General features: G+C 36.4%; 1 protein-coding gene across 5 annotated transcripts in view; it reads left to right on the forward strand.

Moving 5' to 3' along the window:
* DNTT (DNA nucleotidylexotransferase) overlaps window positions 1-16956 on the forward strand; it is a 146502-nt gene that overhangs the window by 66438 nt on the left and 63108 nt on the right. For all 5 annotated transcript variants that reach the window (XM_072931136.1, XM_072931138.1, XM_072931135.1 and 2 more), the window contains 2 exons: window positions 2649-2823; window positions 9329-9454. In XM_072931136.1, the coding sequence (XP_072787237.1) occupies window positions 2649-2823; window positions 9329-9454 (301 nt within the window). The remainder of the gene's footprint in view (window positions 1-2648; window positions 2824-9328; window positions 9455-16956) is intronic.

A 16956-nucleotide genomic window follows, 5' to 3' on the forward strand; every position in this document is an offset into this window, starting at 1 on the left:
ACTCCAGATTCAGGTTTGTCTGGTTTTAGCAAACCAACTCATTCTGAAGGAAACCTTCCTCTAAACAGTGCTTTACATAAATGCTGGTTATGTCATTATGCAGTTTTCCAAAAGCTCCATCTTTATATAGGTTCTCTGAAAAGCTGGAGGAGAACCAAGTATTGATCTCGTCTCTGGATCTGCACTAAGGGAGAGCTCAGCTGGATTCTCCTATAAACGTGTATTTCCACATACTGCCTTTCAATCCCATCAACTTTGAAAGTCTGAGGAAGGAGGGAGGGTAAAATAATTTATAAAGCAAGATTGAAGCAGGTATTGAACAGAAGGAGGCAATTAGTATCTGAAACAAAACGAATTGAATTCTTGGGGAAAAAAGGAAATTAAGAGTTCTATTCTGGATCCTACATGTATAATCTGTAGAAAACTGTGTAAATGCTTTATCTGGGCTGCTTTGACACATAGGTATTTATTGCCACTATTTTAGACTTTCTGTAAGTTTTATGAGGCAGCTGTTATGCTTAATTTCAGTTTAGCTGCTACTGGATAAAACAAAACTATTTAGCTGTTGATTTTTGCTTTTGAAAATGACACAGGAAATGTTAAATTTGTTATATTGTGTGCCAAGAAAATAGCACAGCTGTACAGGTATGAGAGGAAAGAGGAAACTGGAGCACAGCAGCTAAACTGCTGCTGTGAGCATAGTTATGGCAAAGTTCCCAGCTTTGCAGCTTGGTAGGAATACATAGCATATGAATATTTTATATGAAGTGAAATAAACCACAGGAAGCAGAAGTTCTATGTCTCTGTTCTTTGTTTTTTGTTTTGCTTTGTTTTTTAACTCAAGTATAAAAATGTGACAGTTTAATTAAGATAGGATCTAGCAGGGTTAAATAATAAACCCAACAGTATTTCATGGAGATTCACTTAATCTCTGCTTGTAATCTTTTAGAAAAAATAAATTGGGACTTATTATTTTTCAATGGACTTTGCTCTACAAGTTCCATTCTACATCATGACACACATTTCTGAAGTATAGTCCTTTCAGTACCTTTCTTATAGTTCCAAAATACAATATGTTTATTGCATTGGAGAGTTATTTGATAACAGTTTTCTGTGGAGCAATTTCAATATTTGTCATTGTGATTTCATGACTTAATGAAATTTGTGATTACTCATTTGAATAAGGATCACAGAGATAGGCCAAAGGATTTTCTTGGTTTTCTGGAAGGTAATTTGCTTTGAAGGTTGTGCAGTCTACCTTCAACAGCACACATCATGTTTTGAAGTCGATGCTAACCAGTAATTGCCACCAGTAGTGTCCTCTCTGCTTTGACAGGCTGATGCTCCACTTCTCCAGGTGTTACAGGGGAGTGCTGAGCAATCTGTTAGGGCCTCCATTGGAAATTTACTGTACATGCAGAAGGCTCTCACCATCATGAGCACAGACTTTCAAATGGGTGTGGCTGCCATTCAGAAAATTTATGTTCCAACTCTAGCTTTCCTTTTGTAAAAATAGTGTCAAATAGTGACACTGCCTGTCTGTGCCTGAGGAGTTGAGGAATCTGTTGCCTGATAGAAATTAATGTTGGAATATATCTTCTAGATACTTAAGTTCTACAAGTTGATGGAAATGAAGAACGTTCCCCTTTCTCTTTTTTTTTTTTTTGTTGGTGACAGCACCTTCATGGGATGCATAGGGAGCAGGAGCACTCTGAATCATTCAAAATTTCCCACCAAATCTGTATTTTTCTAAACTTGCTGAGAAACATCAGCAGGCCAGATATAAACTTACAGATCATCCTAAGTATGCACATAATCTTTTTTTGAAACATAGCTTTGTCCCTGTCCATTATTTTTCTGTGATGGGTACAGAAGTGTATCTTTTTAATCTTTAAAAGGATCACATTTTAATCAGGTGATTCTTTCCAATGTTGTTCTAGTACAGCAACTGAAGTTTACTGCAATAACATTTGTGCTATTGTAATTTTAGGCAATGTACACCATATAATGTATTGAATGACAATTCAAGCTGTAAATTTTGTGTTCACTAAACCATCAGCTTTGTTATACTGGCTTAGCAGCAAGGAAATGGTGTTTATATGGAGCATGTAGGTCATAAGATTTAATTAATGAACCATTGGCAATGCTATATGTAATGAACAGCTTCATACAAATAAAAGAAAAGTAAGTATCCAGAAGATATAACTAACTGTAAAGTTTTAAATAATTATTGTTAACTGACTTTTTAATGTTGCAAAGCTTTCACTCATTGATGAGGAATACTGGGAAGAGGCTGTCAGGTGTTGTCAAGCAGCTTTTTAATTATGGTACTGCTTGTGTAAGCTAAATATTTTCAGAATTGCAAAGAATGTGTATTAGGTTAGTGTCTATGGAAGGTAAATGATCCTTCAAGAAAGAAAATGCTGCACTTACAGGAGCTGTCAGACTATAATCTTTCCTCAAGGCAGAGTCAGTGACTAGAATAAATATATGATGATATGAAAACTTCAGTGCAGCCCATATGTACAATGTACACTACAATTGTCAGGAAGTGGATGGTAAGTAAATACAGAAATAACAGCTCTGTATCTGTGTACAGTTGGATTTAGTGAAAAAGAAAAGAAAATTTTTTGTGTACTTCTTGACAGTGAATCTGTCACTCATATTGTGGCTGAGAACAACTCTTACCTGGAGGTGCTGGACTGGCTGAAACAGCAGGCTGTGGGTGACAGCTCTAGGTTTGAGCTCCTGGACATCTCCTGGTTCACAGCCTGCATGGAGGCAGGAAGACCAGTTGATTCAGAAATGAAGTATCGTCTCATGGTAAGGCAGATCCTGCAGTGTGAGTACAGTGATATCTAAAATGAATGGCTGTGATTTTATTTATTATTTTTACCTAATATATATATATAATTGCCCTGTGTTATTATTTTAAAAATTTTTTTCCTGTGAAATTTACATGAGTAATAGAGTAGGAACACCTTCTGTGCCTTCTTTATCAGTGTCTGGTAATGCTGAGTTACTGTGTCATCACAGGGTACAAAGTGGTAAACACAGAGTCACAGAATGGTTTGGGTTGGAAAGGACCTTAGAGATCATCCAGCTTCTGCTGCCCTGCCATGGGCAGGGATACCACACACTAGATCAGGTTGCTCAAGTCCCATTCAAGGTCTTGAATGCTTCCAGGGATGGGGCAGCCACATCTTCCCTGGATAACCTGTTCCAGTGCCTCCACACCCTCACAGAAAATAATTTCTTCTGTACAGATGATTCAAATTTCCCCTCTGCCAGTGTAAAGCCATGACACACTGTCTTATCACTGTGCCCTTGTAATAAGTTCTCTCTCCAGTTCTCTGGCAGACCCTTAAATTACTGGAAGTCTGCTGTTAGGTCTTCCTGGAGCTTTAAGAGGCTGAACAGCCCCAGTTCCTCTGCAGTGTCCATCAGTGAGGCACTTGTTGCTGTTCTGGTACTCTGGTATTTGCTCAAATGCATCAATATAATGGTAAAAATCCCAGGGAGAGCAGTGCATTTCAATTGGCTGTTGAGGCATTCTTGGCCTCCTCAAAACAATGCAAAAATATTACAACTTTTGCTGTTGCCAGGTGATCAGCTAACAGCCAGGCCCTTGAAGGACCTGTGAAAAGAAGACTGATGTAGTCTGTGGACATGTGTTTACAGACTTGGCACCATGAAGTAAAATTGTGCTGAGAAAAAAAATTATTATATTCTATTATCTCTCAATAGAAGCTGTTAGTCAGAGGATATTGGACATGGCAGGCTGATGATTTTGATGCATGGTGTTTGATCTTGAAGAAATGGATGATGATTTTTTTTCCTCTGATCTATATCTGACAAAGTACCTGCTAATTTCTCAGATTGGAGCATAGTGAGGAGCAGTGGTACTCAATACCTCAGCACAGACTGTGAGTGGTGGGGGCTTGGTGGGGATGCCAGGTGTGCTGTGCCCAGCTTGTGCCACTGAGCCATGAAATAGTCCCAGCACTGCAGCTGGATGAAGCTGCCCCTTGTTCTGCAGCCGCCCCAGCCTCACGGTGATGGCTGTCATGTGCACCAGCAAAGAAATACATTTTATATGTCAAGAGAACTACAAGTCTGATCTAAAGCTCTCTGAAGTAAAGTGAGGGATTCCTGCTGATTCCTGAGGGTCTGGATTAGGCTCTGTGTGACCACACTGGGACCAGGGCAGGATGTGCAGCATGTGCCCTTCTCTGGAGCACTGAATGCCTGAATATTTAACAGCAGCATTGAACTGTTTGCTGCTTCTTCATTTTGGTATTTAGATTATGAAGGATGATTCATAAATACCATCCTTTCCCAAGAAAAACTGTAGCTCCTGATTATTTTTTTCTAGTCATATTCCATTTTCATTACCAGAAATATTTTCTAGGTTTTTACATACAAGAATCACTGTTTAATAACAGTTTGGGCTGGGGGGGAGGGGGAAGTGAATACACCAGATGGAGCTGTCGCTCTCAGACTCAGCATGATTCGACGACAGAATGTCTGTTTATATTTGAAATCCCTCCAAGGATATATTTTTTGCAATAAATTTATAATATTTTTCAATGAATCTGCTGGAGAGAGAATAGACTAAAGAAATTAGTACAAAAAGAAAAAAATACAAAAGGAAGACTTGTAGCTACAGCTTTATTTTATCTTACAGGCCATAAAAATATAAATACAGGAAATGCAAAGAAGCTCTCTAAACAAGTAATGCATCAAAACCATGAACAAAATCCTGTGAACCTTCCTGAGAATTTCACATCAGCATTAAAAATAAACCAAACTACCTTTTATGTACATTCTTAATTTCAGCAATATGAGCAGACCTATAGTTTCAGATAGCTCAGAAAATGTGCTTTCATACATATTTTCTTTTCCAAGCTAGAAACACCTTTGTCTTTCTTCAAAATTCCTCCAATTTTTTTTTTTTAAGTCAATGAGAGGTTTTTTACATCAATGAAACTGCCTTAGTTTTATATAAAACTCCTTTTGGAATATTGGTGTAGCATAAACTTCTGAAAAATATATAAGCACTGTCAGGAGATCATAATTATACTGTGAGACTGGCTCTGCAAGTAAAAGCTTATGTTTTTATTGAAACATAAAGATTTCATGCTAATAAATGCAGAGTACAATAAGGAAGTTAGTGACAGTCATGCTGATACTTTTAAACCTTATAAAACCAATCTTAATTGTATAGTTTCTCTGAGGTAATAAACATTTTGTAAAGCAAACAAGGAGAAAACAAGAATTCTAGGGGTGTAGCGAATTTTAGAAAATTTTCTTTTGCAGTGTCACCATGCTAATTTTTTTTCTGCCTTGAGAAATGAGGAAAGATTGAAGTAAAGGTTAATTTTCTTTTTAAGTACTAGACCGAACTCATACATAATGTAATTTAATTGGAATTTTGCTGAAGACAAATTTGGTTCGTTATGTCAGACTTGTAAAATGTGAAATGAAAGTGAATTAACAAACCTTGAACTCAAGCTAGATCATTAGGGTTTTGAAGTAAAAGGAATGGATTGCAGTGAGGGAATGTTTTGGGTGAAATCTTGTCCCCACGTAGTTTTGTGGTCAAATTCCCATTAATATCAATAGCAGTAAGATTTCATCTTTCAGATCCTACAGTAGGCTATTTGGAATGTTATTCTTCATTCAGGACATTTGTTTCACTGCATTAGTAAAAAGAAATGCCCTTTTCCATGCAAAACAAGGGGAATAAAGTCAGAGTTACAGACCATTAGCTAACATCCTAATTAAAATTGTCATTAAAGTACTTCTTTCTGTGGTAGTGAATGATCCAAGAGGTGCTCTGATGTCTGTGATTTATAGAGAATAAAGGGTTGGTTGACCAGATTTACGATGGACAGAATTATCATTGATTCATTCAGTCACAGTTGATTTTTAAGGTTAGTAGCCATCATTTAGTTTAATAAACTTTGGAAATATGGTAGCCAAATATCTGCTTTGAAAGGGAAGCAAAATATTTCTGTGGCAAAGGTCAGCCCTTGTGCAGGGACACCTTTCCCAGCACAAGCAGATGAGTATCCTTGACAATAGCAGGGCATGGACATTAATAGCTGCACAAGGACATTGCTAGAAAGTGCTGATGTTTCCTGAGTTATGGAAGAGAAAGAGGCAGAGGGGAGCTGTTCAGAGGGGTAAAAAGAGAGGAAGAGATCCATAAGGGTTGCCTCACACTCAGCAGCCTTAAGAACTGTACTGTGGCTGCATCTCTTCTGCCTTTTCCTCAGTCAGAACCCAGAAGTTGTTAGCTAATTAGGTTTTTGTTTGTCTGTTTGTTTTTTCCTAGGAAGGAAAAGAGATTTATTTATTTGAAGAAAGGATTTTTCTCCACGTTAGGGAAAGAAAGTACCATCTTTTGATCCTTTGTCTTATCATGTGTCAGGAGACATATTTAACATTTTCTGGAGCATCTCACTCTGTTTCATTGTGAAAGAGAGAGGCTGTAAGTAATGGAAGAAATCCTTCATACTGACAGCCTGAGTTTCTCAGGAAATAAAAATGAAACTTATAAACTGTCTGCCTTCTCTTCATAAAATGCTGGCTATCAGAGGACTTTATTACTTGGTCAATGCAGCCTGGGCTTTACAGAGCTGCTGGCTGCTTGTCTCTGTTCACTTCATTCACTGCTGCTTCATTTTCTCCCTATTATTTCCCTATGTCATTATACTTCTTGTGTGTTAAAAAATAATTTGACAAAGAGCAAAGTAGTCCCCCACAATATTAATTCTGCAACCAAGTCTGTCTGCTTTACAAATTGATGCTAGTGGTAAAGGCTGTTTCTCCTGCTTATGCCATATGGAAAATGTCAGTGAAAGAGTAGCAAGTGACATTCACTGCAGCCTGGATGTGGGGTAGGAACTCTGACTAGCTCTGGTGATTAAATAGCCTACACATTGGGATGTTTTTCTGTGGTTGCCCCTGTGCAGTGTACCGCAAATTTGTTTTAATGTAGAGTTATCTAAAAAAAAGGAGGAAATTTTAATGCTTATAGTTTTCCATTTTTCTCTTGTCTTTAGTTCTCTCTTCCCAATAGTAGAAATTATTATTGGTCTAATTAGTTTCCAGGATTCCTTCTTCTACACTGTAATTGCGATTGATGGAAGTTTAGGTTTGTCTTGTAATCTGTACAATTTTTTTTCCATCTAGTTTTCCCACCAAATATCAGTTTGAGCAGCATCAATTCTGCTCATGTTCTGCTGCTGATAGATCATTTCTATAGTTCACATGCAGGCATCATAATATTCCCTGCAAATCAGATTGTAGTAATTATTGTTTGCCAGATGTTTTTGCTGCTAATGTCTATCCAAAATTTCTTCTGTTGTTATATACAAAGTCCAGTTAACTAAATGCATAACTCTTACTGATTAAGGAAAATTTTCAAATATCTCAACTAAGGCAGGAATAGGATGTTTATGTCCAGTCTATCACACTCTTAAATGCATAGATTTTCTGCATTAGTTTTACCCTCCTCCACAGTACCAGCTGATGCTACATGCAGGGCTCTTGTTCTCTGTGAGTCTGTGTCCTAGAGAAGGTAAAAACTTATTATATGTTTTGTTCAGTAACATTCTGTTTATTCAGTCTTTTCAGCTGGCACTGTCATTTCAAGCAGTATATCAGCACTAATCAATCATAGTTTATCTGATTTAAAATCAATTTTAAAACATCATTCATGAATGTGTGCAGAAGTGAATGAGTTGTGTTGCTGTCATGATTGAAACTCATTTTGGTTATTCCCAAGACTTGTCTTACACATAAAATTGTTTTCTTCCTTTAAGGGTATGCTATTAAAACCACCATATAATTCACTACTCCTTCAGTTGTGCAAGCAAATACCTTTTGTGTACGTGTGAATACTGATATTTAACTGCTTTGAATCAAATACAAAGGCAAAATTGAAATTATATGAAATTTTAATTGGGGGTGTGTTTATGAAGATATACACATGCTTATAGGTTTGCTAGCCTTTGCGTGATTGGATAAGGGAAAAAAGGGCTCATCATTCCATTATTGGTGTGAAAATTTCTTTTATGTATTTCCATGACATTTTGAATTGTAATTGTTGAACCCTTTCCCTATGGCTTTTGGATAGTGCAATGCAATAGGTTTTTGACACATCTGCCAAAAGTTTTCAAGCAAAAGGACCAAGAGCAAAAAACACAGGGAACTGCTGAAGATACTTCGTGTTTCTGAAGTATTTCAGATTTGGCACATTAAAGAAGGTAAAAGAATTGAAGGACTGGATATATAAAGCAGCAGGAAACCAGTGTGAGTTTGCCTTTCTCTAGGTGCTTCCTAGTCAGGATATTCACAGGTTGAGGACTTGTGCTCAGGACTCTCTTTTGTCAATGGGGATATGACTCTGAATCCCACCTTTTAAGAGAATTCCCATCTTTCAGGGGTGGGTTGCCCACAGACCTGTATGACCTTGGTCTATTTTGCATGGAGCAAAATTAGGTGAAAAGTGAATGAGCATGGAGGCAGCCTGGAGATTGGGAAATGCTCATTCAAGTCTTGGCATCTGACTCCTTTTCCTTGCTTTGGTGACGTGTAAGAATGATGTCTGGATTGGATCAGCATCTGTGGGAATTGGCTAAGGGAGAGAAACCACATCACCAGCTGGTTGGGTGAATAAAAGGATGGAGATTACTCTTCTGTAGCTGCTTATAAATGTTTCCTTCACTCTAAAATGGCTCCAAAATTAAACACTTAGCTGAATTAATTAAATTGAAATGAAAAAATTTTCTATCATTTAACCTGCAAGAGGGGAGAAAACTCGATTTCCAATTCATACAAAAATTTTTCCTCCACTACTGAATTTAGCTACAGGCTGAAAAAGTCAATTGAACATTTCCCTTTGGTCTAATATCCCTAATCTTATATTGAACAATCTAGTGTTTTCTGGGAAAGCTCTGTGCTTTAGGGCTTATCTGCTCTTAAAGTTTTGTAGTCTTTCAAACTTACTGCAGTAGTGAGAGTTGTAGAGACACACATTATTTAGAAAGACTTTTTTTTTTTAAAATGGCAGTGCCATTGAAATTTCCCTGTAAGAACTTGCTGCAGAAAATCAAAAATCCCAGTAATCACCAGATAAACTGTACTGTCAGTCCAGTCAATATGAAATCACTTGTTTTTCATAGGAGGATGACAGGAGCATTATTATTTTCTTGCCTGGTCTTCAAAGGTTTGTATTTTGGGCTCATGAAATGTACTTTTTTGTATTTTTAAGCTATTTGCCATGTGTGTCACTAAATCTTTTTTTAACCCTTCTTAGGAGCAATCCCAATCTCCTCCTCTGAATACACCTGAATTGGAAATGCCAGCACTTATTGCAACAAAAGTATCTCAGTATTCATGCCAGAGGAAGACAACTTTAAATAACTACAACAAGAAATTCACGGTAATATTTATTCTATAAAATAAAAACTAGTATAATTAGAATAATTACTATAATACTTACCTCAGTACTTGCTTTCTGTGGCACCCTTAGCAAATTCATGAGTAAAGAGGCAGCATAATAACAATTTAAAAAGTTATAAATCTGCCATACTTAAATTAAAATTGAGTGCAAGCTTAATTGCATCCTCTAAGTATTGCTGAAAGCTTAACACAGTGGATCTTTAAATACATTAATAGCTTGTAAACACATGAATTTTTAAAACAAATTATAGAATAACATTCCAAAAATGTTTTTTAGCCTTTCATCGTGGTCTAGTTGATGAGCTGGAAGTATGATAAACAAAAGTTTGGTTTAGGTGAGTCAAAGTTGCTGTGCTGCCTTTTGGTTTGCCCCAGTTCAGTTCTTCGAAGTATGATACTAAACTTCAGATTTTCACAACTGAGCAATTATGAAAACAGACTGCATGTTAATTACTTTAACATCACAAACCCCCTTTGAATTATCTAGTTAAATCTTGGAGACTGTCATATATCCTAGTTAATGACCATAAAATTGCACATTTCAGAGGGTATGAAGGGTCTGAGTCCTCTGGTCTAAATTCCTCTGGAGTTATTGTGCCTAATGGCACTAAATACTCGGTGACCACTTATTCAAAAGGAAACATTTCTCAGAGACTCTAACATAATGCAGTTTAAAAATATCTGGCATAGTGACATGTGTATGTTTCAACTATAACACCAAACACGTCCTCATTTTTCTAAAGCTTTATTATGCATTTTGTTATTATTTATAATTTTTATGATTCTACTTTGTGTATTCCTGTAAATACATACAAATATTTCAAGAAAATATTATCTGTAAGATTCATATAAAAAGAATAGCAACAGAAACCAGTTATTTGTGAATATAAACCCTTTACAAGGTAAATACTAAAACCTCTGGGTATTCAGAACTAAAGATAAATCTACAAGGAGCTCAAATATCTTGATCTAGAAATGCACAGTTAAAAATTAAACAACCTAAAATTTGGCTTGTAGTTATGCTTTGAAATCATCAGCAAGTGTATTAAATATATGTTACTATTTGTGGTAGTCAGGTAGGTTAAACTGCTTATTTACAAAAGGTCCCTTTTTGAGCAACATGATGGGAATTGAATTTTAACCCTGTTTTGAGCCTGAGGTTGAACTAGAGACCTCCTGAGGTCCCTTCCAGTCCCAGTGTTACCAATATTCCCATAACTGCTTTTGAAATGGCTGCATTTCCCTACCTCCTGCTAGAAAAAAAAGGCTGTGACTGTAACCATTTAACCTCTTGAAAACAGCAGTTCTTTTTCACTGTTTATAAATATAAAATACGAGCTGCTGTAGGGGAAAATGTCAGACCAAAAATAGTATGACTGAAACATTATGTAAAATACCAAGCTTCTTGGAGAAATAGGAAGTCTTAGTCCTAAACTTCCTGAAAGCAGTAGAATGTGGGACCTGGCTCTTTGATGAATTTTCTATATTATAACATGTTGTCAGACATTTTAAATGTAAAAAATTAAAAGGAATGTGATGGATAATGGTAAATTAAAATGGTTGCTCCCAGAAGGCACAAAGTTGTTGATTTAATTGTCATTAGCATTTAGACCATATTCTTTCAGTGGTTTCTGTCATACCTGTGTTTCACAGAGGCAGTCCCTAAGTTACTTCCAGGTTTAATGCAGTCTTAATGTCAAAGTACAGCTTGTATTTGTTAAGTGAATTTAGCTGAACACGTTAGAAGTGGGGCAGTTTGATGATGGGAGTAATGAGATTCCCTTCTGTTACCCTATATATCAAACATTTCTGGGTAGACACTGGGTTTTGTGGTGACAAAAGTGTCAGTTTTTCATCTTCAACATATTTTGAGAGTAACTTCTCAGAGTTCATGCTGTGTTTTGTTTCTGGAGCTGGAACTGGACAAGTTTATATTATGTGAGTCTGTCTAGAATCAGCATCTTGACAGTTGTAATGGAACTCCTCAGGGCTGCTGCTCTTATTCCTCACAGCCAAAGCTGGCAACGACAGCTGAAGGGTTGGGTGTTTATGGGCTGCCAGAACTGGCCCATGCCTTGGAGAGCTGCCAGTTAGTCTGCCCAATGTCACAGGAGCCTGATTTTTAGATTTGCTGTTGTTTTGTTGGCCTTGTATTAATCCTCTAATTCATGTTCTCAAATAAAAGCATTCCAACAGATTTCTCAGTGCAAGCACTTAGCAAAGGCACTGAAGCATTGGTGTAATTCACTTGTGCATGCTGTGGGCAGCCAACCATTAAATGACAGATTTTCCTTGGGTCAATACCATACATCCTGAAAATTGGGTCCAAACCATCTTGAGTTATGTGTTGATGGTGGCATTTTGTTATAACAACCTTATTTTGTGAGTCAGGCTTGCTCCCTTTTCTTGCAGATTTCCTGTTTTCTTTGATTAGCTTGTCTTCTGATCATGCCCATAACAGGGGTGCAAACCTATTTGCTAATGCGTTCTTCGATGACTTCTTGGATTCTTCCTGTTATTGGACTTTGCCCTAATATGTTGTATCAAGTTGCCCTTTCAAATATGTAGGAATTGTGTTTGAGGAAAGTGTAGTAATTACATTGGAACAGTCACTAATAGGCAGGCAATGTCGGTGCAGCAGGATTTATATGTCCTGGTTTCCTGGGAGAAGTACTTTAGGGGACTTGATTTCTGAAGAAATTGATAATTAGTGATCCTTTTTAATCCTAAGTCCCGTTCTGCATATATTTCATAATGAAAGACTACTTATTAAAAAAAAGTAGCAGAGATATTTGATGACAGCTCATGAGGAAAAAGTGGTGGTTTAATCTACTAGGTGCAATTTCTATGTTCAAATGTCTCATGTTTCCTGTCTCTTGTAATAACCAGAAAATAACTTAAAGAAAGTTACAACAAACCAGTTCTACACATGGAAGAAGCTACAGAAGGGCTGACATAAATTGCAGATGTCAAGGTTTTGTTATTGCATTCAGTATGGGGAAAGTGCCAGTCAAGTCTTTTATGAGCTGTTGTGTAGTGAGGCTTGTGGTGTGAAGAATACACTAATGTCAGATGCCAAGGAGTAGACAGTGGAACCGTGGTTCAGTTGATGGGGTAGAGATGCAGCTGCTTCAGACTCTGTCTCTGTGCAGTCTTTGGGTCCCAGTGTCCCCTGGCCTTGGGGCAGGCAGCTGGGACCCTCTGCCATGGGCTTTGCTGACCTGGCTGGTCCAGGAATGCACCTGAACACATCACCCTACCCACAGGTGAGCTGTGGCTGTTCAGATGGGCAAAGCTGCAAAACAAAAGAGCAGATCCTTTGAGTAGAGTCTGCAGCTTAGCAAGTTTCCTTTATGTTTGTCTAAAATATTAATGTTATTATGGAATATAGTATTCCAATATAGTTCTCTGACTTATTTGTAGCTATCTTCCCTCTCCCACTAAAAATATACACTTGGAGGCTGCATTGTGTTTTCTTGTGCTAAAATAAAAGGAGTCATTCTGCTGTGCCCAGGAGGGGTTGTTGGATTTGAATACTAATATCAGACTGCAATAAAATTCAGAAAGACATTCTTCTGTGAGGAACATACAATTTAATTCTTACAGAAAAAACTAATTAAGTCAGAGGCAAATGGTTCTGTGATTCTGAGGCTTATTGCTAATGCTACTGGATGTTACTTTGCTTTGGCTGTTACTCACAGTAATGAGAATGTAGATGTTTAGCATGGGAAAGATGCCTGGTTTCCTTTCCACTATGTTAGAGAAAAAGAAAAAAGAAATATTTCTTTCTTCTTTTGTGTCTACAGAAGAATGTATCAGTTATGCCAATGGCTCAAGCAATTATTATTATTATTATTTTATTTCAAAACATACCTCAGAAGATCCTCAATTTTAATTTTATAATGAACTTGGGAGCTGTGTAGTAGAAAACCACTAACTGGATGGATACTCTTAATAACACGTAGTGTCCCACGGACACAGCTTTCTTCAGTAAAATTCTGTAGACTTCACCTCTGAATTATGATGTGCATGTGTGCAAAGTGTATATCTATTCAAAATTAATTAATTGTTTAGTTTAAGGAGTAAATATGTATTCAAAATTTTAATATAAATGGGAAGGTGCTTTGTAAAATGCAAAGTATAAATACATCTTCACTCTTCAGCAGTTTAAATTTGTATGCTATAGCAAGTCTATGTTGCTTTCTTTGACCATATTAATATATGTAATATGCATTTTGTATTTTATATTTCTTATTACACAGTGTGTCTATTATGTAGGTCACTGTTATGTGATTAACACTCTAACTGCATTTCTGTGCTATATCAGCAGACCTTTCTTCACATTCGTATAGTGTCCTTTTACATAATGTGGAATAATATGAAAGCTTTTCATGAATTCCTCTGTTTCAAGAAATGAGCTTGTTATTGTTTGTTATTATGAGAAGCAACTGGAACTAATATATTTATTTCTTGTAATAGTGTTTATGCAGGGACCCTGAGATCATGCTTTTATTGTTACTTTCTCAGCTCCTTTGTTTTTCTAGGTGATGTAAAATAACATAATAGAATCTTTGGATTTGGGAAAATGCTGGGCTTTTCAGTCCAGATACAAAACAAAACAAAACAAAAAATCAGAATGAACAAAAAGAGGTAATTTCATTTATTTGGAAGTCAGTTTAGTCAATATTGCAGGTTGGTCTCAATTGTTTAATTCTTTTTGAAATAAGCACCTGGAGGTATTTCTTTTCTCTCTCAGCCTATACTAAGGACATTCACATGTCAGCTATCTCCTCCCACCAAAATACAAAATTGACATTTACAGTGGCAAAAGAGAGAGGAAAATTATTTGAATGAAAGCTGCATTCTAAAACTTTGGTTTCTTTTGAATGGTCATCAAACACTGGTGATGCTGATGTGGTGAGAAGTAGGACCTGTCCTTTGGGTTTGCTACCTACTAAATAAGTGGAAAAGAGTGATTGAGAGGGAAAGCAAATTAACTCAAATTGCTGTTCTGAATATAACAGGTTCTCAAACACATATCATGTAAGATATTTGGGTTTTTTAGTCACAATTTGTTATTTAGTTTTTTGGCAGATTGAATTTTCTTGTACAACAGCATGTTAATATTTTTTAGATTTGTGCTGCGGTAGTGTTTGCAGACTCAAGTAAGTTGGGCGCCTTTTTCATGAGAGATGCTGTACAAGCACATTGTGAAAGCACTCAAGCCCTGGAGTGCTCACACTCCTAATAGAGAGTGAATGGAAGATGCCAAGAGAAACAATGGTAGGGAGGTGTGGAGCAGCTTTCCAAGGTCTGGCAGCAAAGTTGAGAGTGTAGGCATGGCTGTAAGACAAGTGCCCTCTCCATGAAGCTGTAATAAATTCTTCACAAAGCAGATCAGATTTAAAGTTTTTTTATTTTTGTTTGTTTGTTTGTTTGTTTTTGAAATATTTATGATTTCTGTTCTAGCAGAGTCTTAAACTGAGTTTATTAAAGACTGTTTTGCAAGTAGCAATGGACCAGCTCTGACATTATTGTTGAGCAGGATAGTATGAAATAGCACATGGGACCATTAATTTGTTTTGCTTTTCTGCATGACTTGTGCTCTGATAATCATGCTGAATGTTATTGGGTCAGCTGTTCAGCGGATAGAAACTAGCATGGTCTTACTGATTATTTTTTTTTCTGAGAATAATTCTCATAGATTAGTTGAGAATCTTGCACTTTTTGTTGGTTTCACATAAGTGATTTTGAACACTCATAGTATTTTAGTTTGTGTTTTTTGCGTATGTAAAGTGATTACTGCTAACTTTGTGTTGTTAATGATATTTTAATTTATTGGTTCTTAAATACCAGATGTTAAATGAGAGTCAGAATTCCTCTCTACGTCTGTCACCTTCTTATTTTTAACACAATTCAGCAAAATCTTAGTGTTCTTTTGGATCTGACCCACTGGAATCTGGAAGTAATTTTAAACTCACATTTTTGCATACTCCAAGTCTCACCAACAAACATTCCAAAATTTCAGAGACACATGTAAAATTTTCAATAACTGAAGAACTGAAATGTAGCCTAGCTCTGTTGCATATTTAATTACAGAAGACCCTGCAGAGTACTCTGAAGATAATGAAATTCTGATGTGCTGGAAATCTATGGAAATTTAGTTTTCTTTTAAACTGGTACTTTTTAAACAGGTAATCTAAATATTGATCTGATTGATAAAGTGAGGGTGAGATGTTTCAGGTAAGACATATAATAGTTTAGAATAAATGGTCAATAACTTTCCCCTTTGTATCACCATAGGCTGACTTCACCAGTGATCTATTAGATTGTGGATTTTTATTAAATAATATTAGCGTTTTACATGCTTTTCCCACTAGAATATTACTCAATATGAACTATACCATTTGATAGACAGCAACTCTAGTTCCTGTGTTCCTGTCTTTTTTTTAAATAAAGAAATATTTTATTGTAAAGAATGTTAAAAGTAGTTTTATGGTAAAAGACATCTGTAATTAGTTGCTGCATTTGCAGGCAATGTGGTTTTTTTGCACAGAGAATAATGAATATTCAATACTCTTTAATTGTTTATTTTAAACAGCCTAATGAGCTTCACAAAGGCAGGAAAACAGTGAAAAATGTGAACTAGAATAATAAGAATGTTTTGATTATATTTTCTCACTGACTATCAACAGCCTCTGAGTGAAATGCTTCTTGTGATTATATTTTTCAACAGTGAAGGTGACACAGCTTTTCTGAGAACTGCCCTCCTGGCAGTGGGAAGGGACTGACACCTCTCTGCAGCAGGGCTGTGCTGGGATATGCAGATACAATTGCCACAATGGCTGATTGTTCAGTATAGCACACTTCAGATGTGCATGTGAGAGGCTGCATTTTGGGAGTGAGTAAAAACATCCCAGGACTTTTTGAGCACTCTAAACAAGAAGATGGCTTTGCCAGTCTCTGCCATTATTAACACAGAAATTTCTTGGCAAACAGTGCTTTCTTGACTACTTAGGTGTACAAATTATAAAGAAAGAAGAAGAAATCAAAAGTAATCTTAATTTTGTGAGTTGAACGTTTAATCTCACTTGAAGGAACAATTAGCATATTCTATTCCATAGTAAAAAATAATCTTTGAAGAATAACAAGTGTAAGAACTTGGGAGAGCATCCAGAAAGCCCCACAGTAGAGGAAACATCCGAGTCCTGTTATCCCACTTGTAAAATGTATTTCCCCATTTGCTTTGCAGTACTGTGTCTTTTCTTCCATATACAAACTGGGATGAATCCATGTTGCTGATGACCTCAAACTAGTAGTTTCACATTTTTCTGCATTAGTTCTCTTTCTAAATAGAAACTATAATGTGCCTGTCTTACCAAAAAACATGTAATTACTTACAAGTTAATCTGTCAACTAAATAAAGATTTTAAATGTGGAAAAAAAGACAGTTGAATAAATCCAACAATTAGCTACAGCAAA

This window comes from Taeniopygia guttata, chromosome 6, assembly GCF_048771995.1.
Source record: "Taeniopygia guttata chromosome 6, bTaeGut7.mat, whole genome shotgun sequence".
In the NCBI taxonomy this organism is placed as follows: domain Eukaryota; kingdom Metazoa; phylum Chordata; class Aves; order Passeriformes; family Estrildidae; genus Taeniopygia; species Taeniopygia guttata.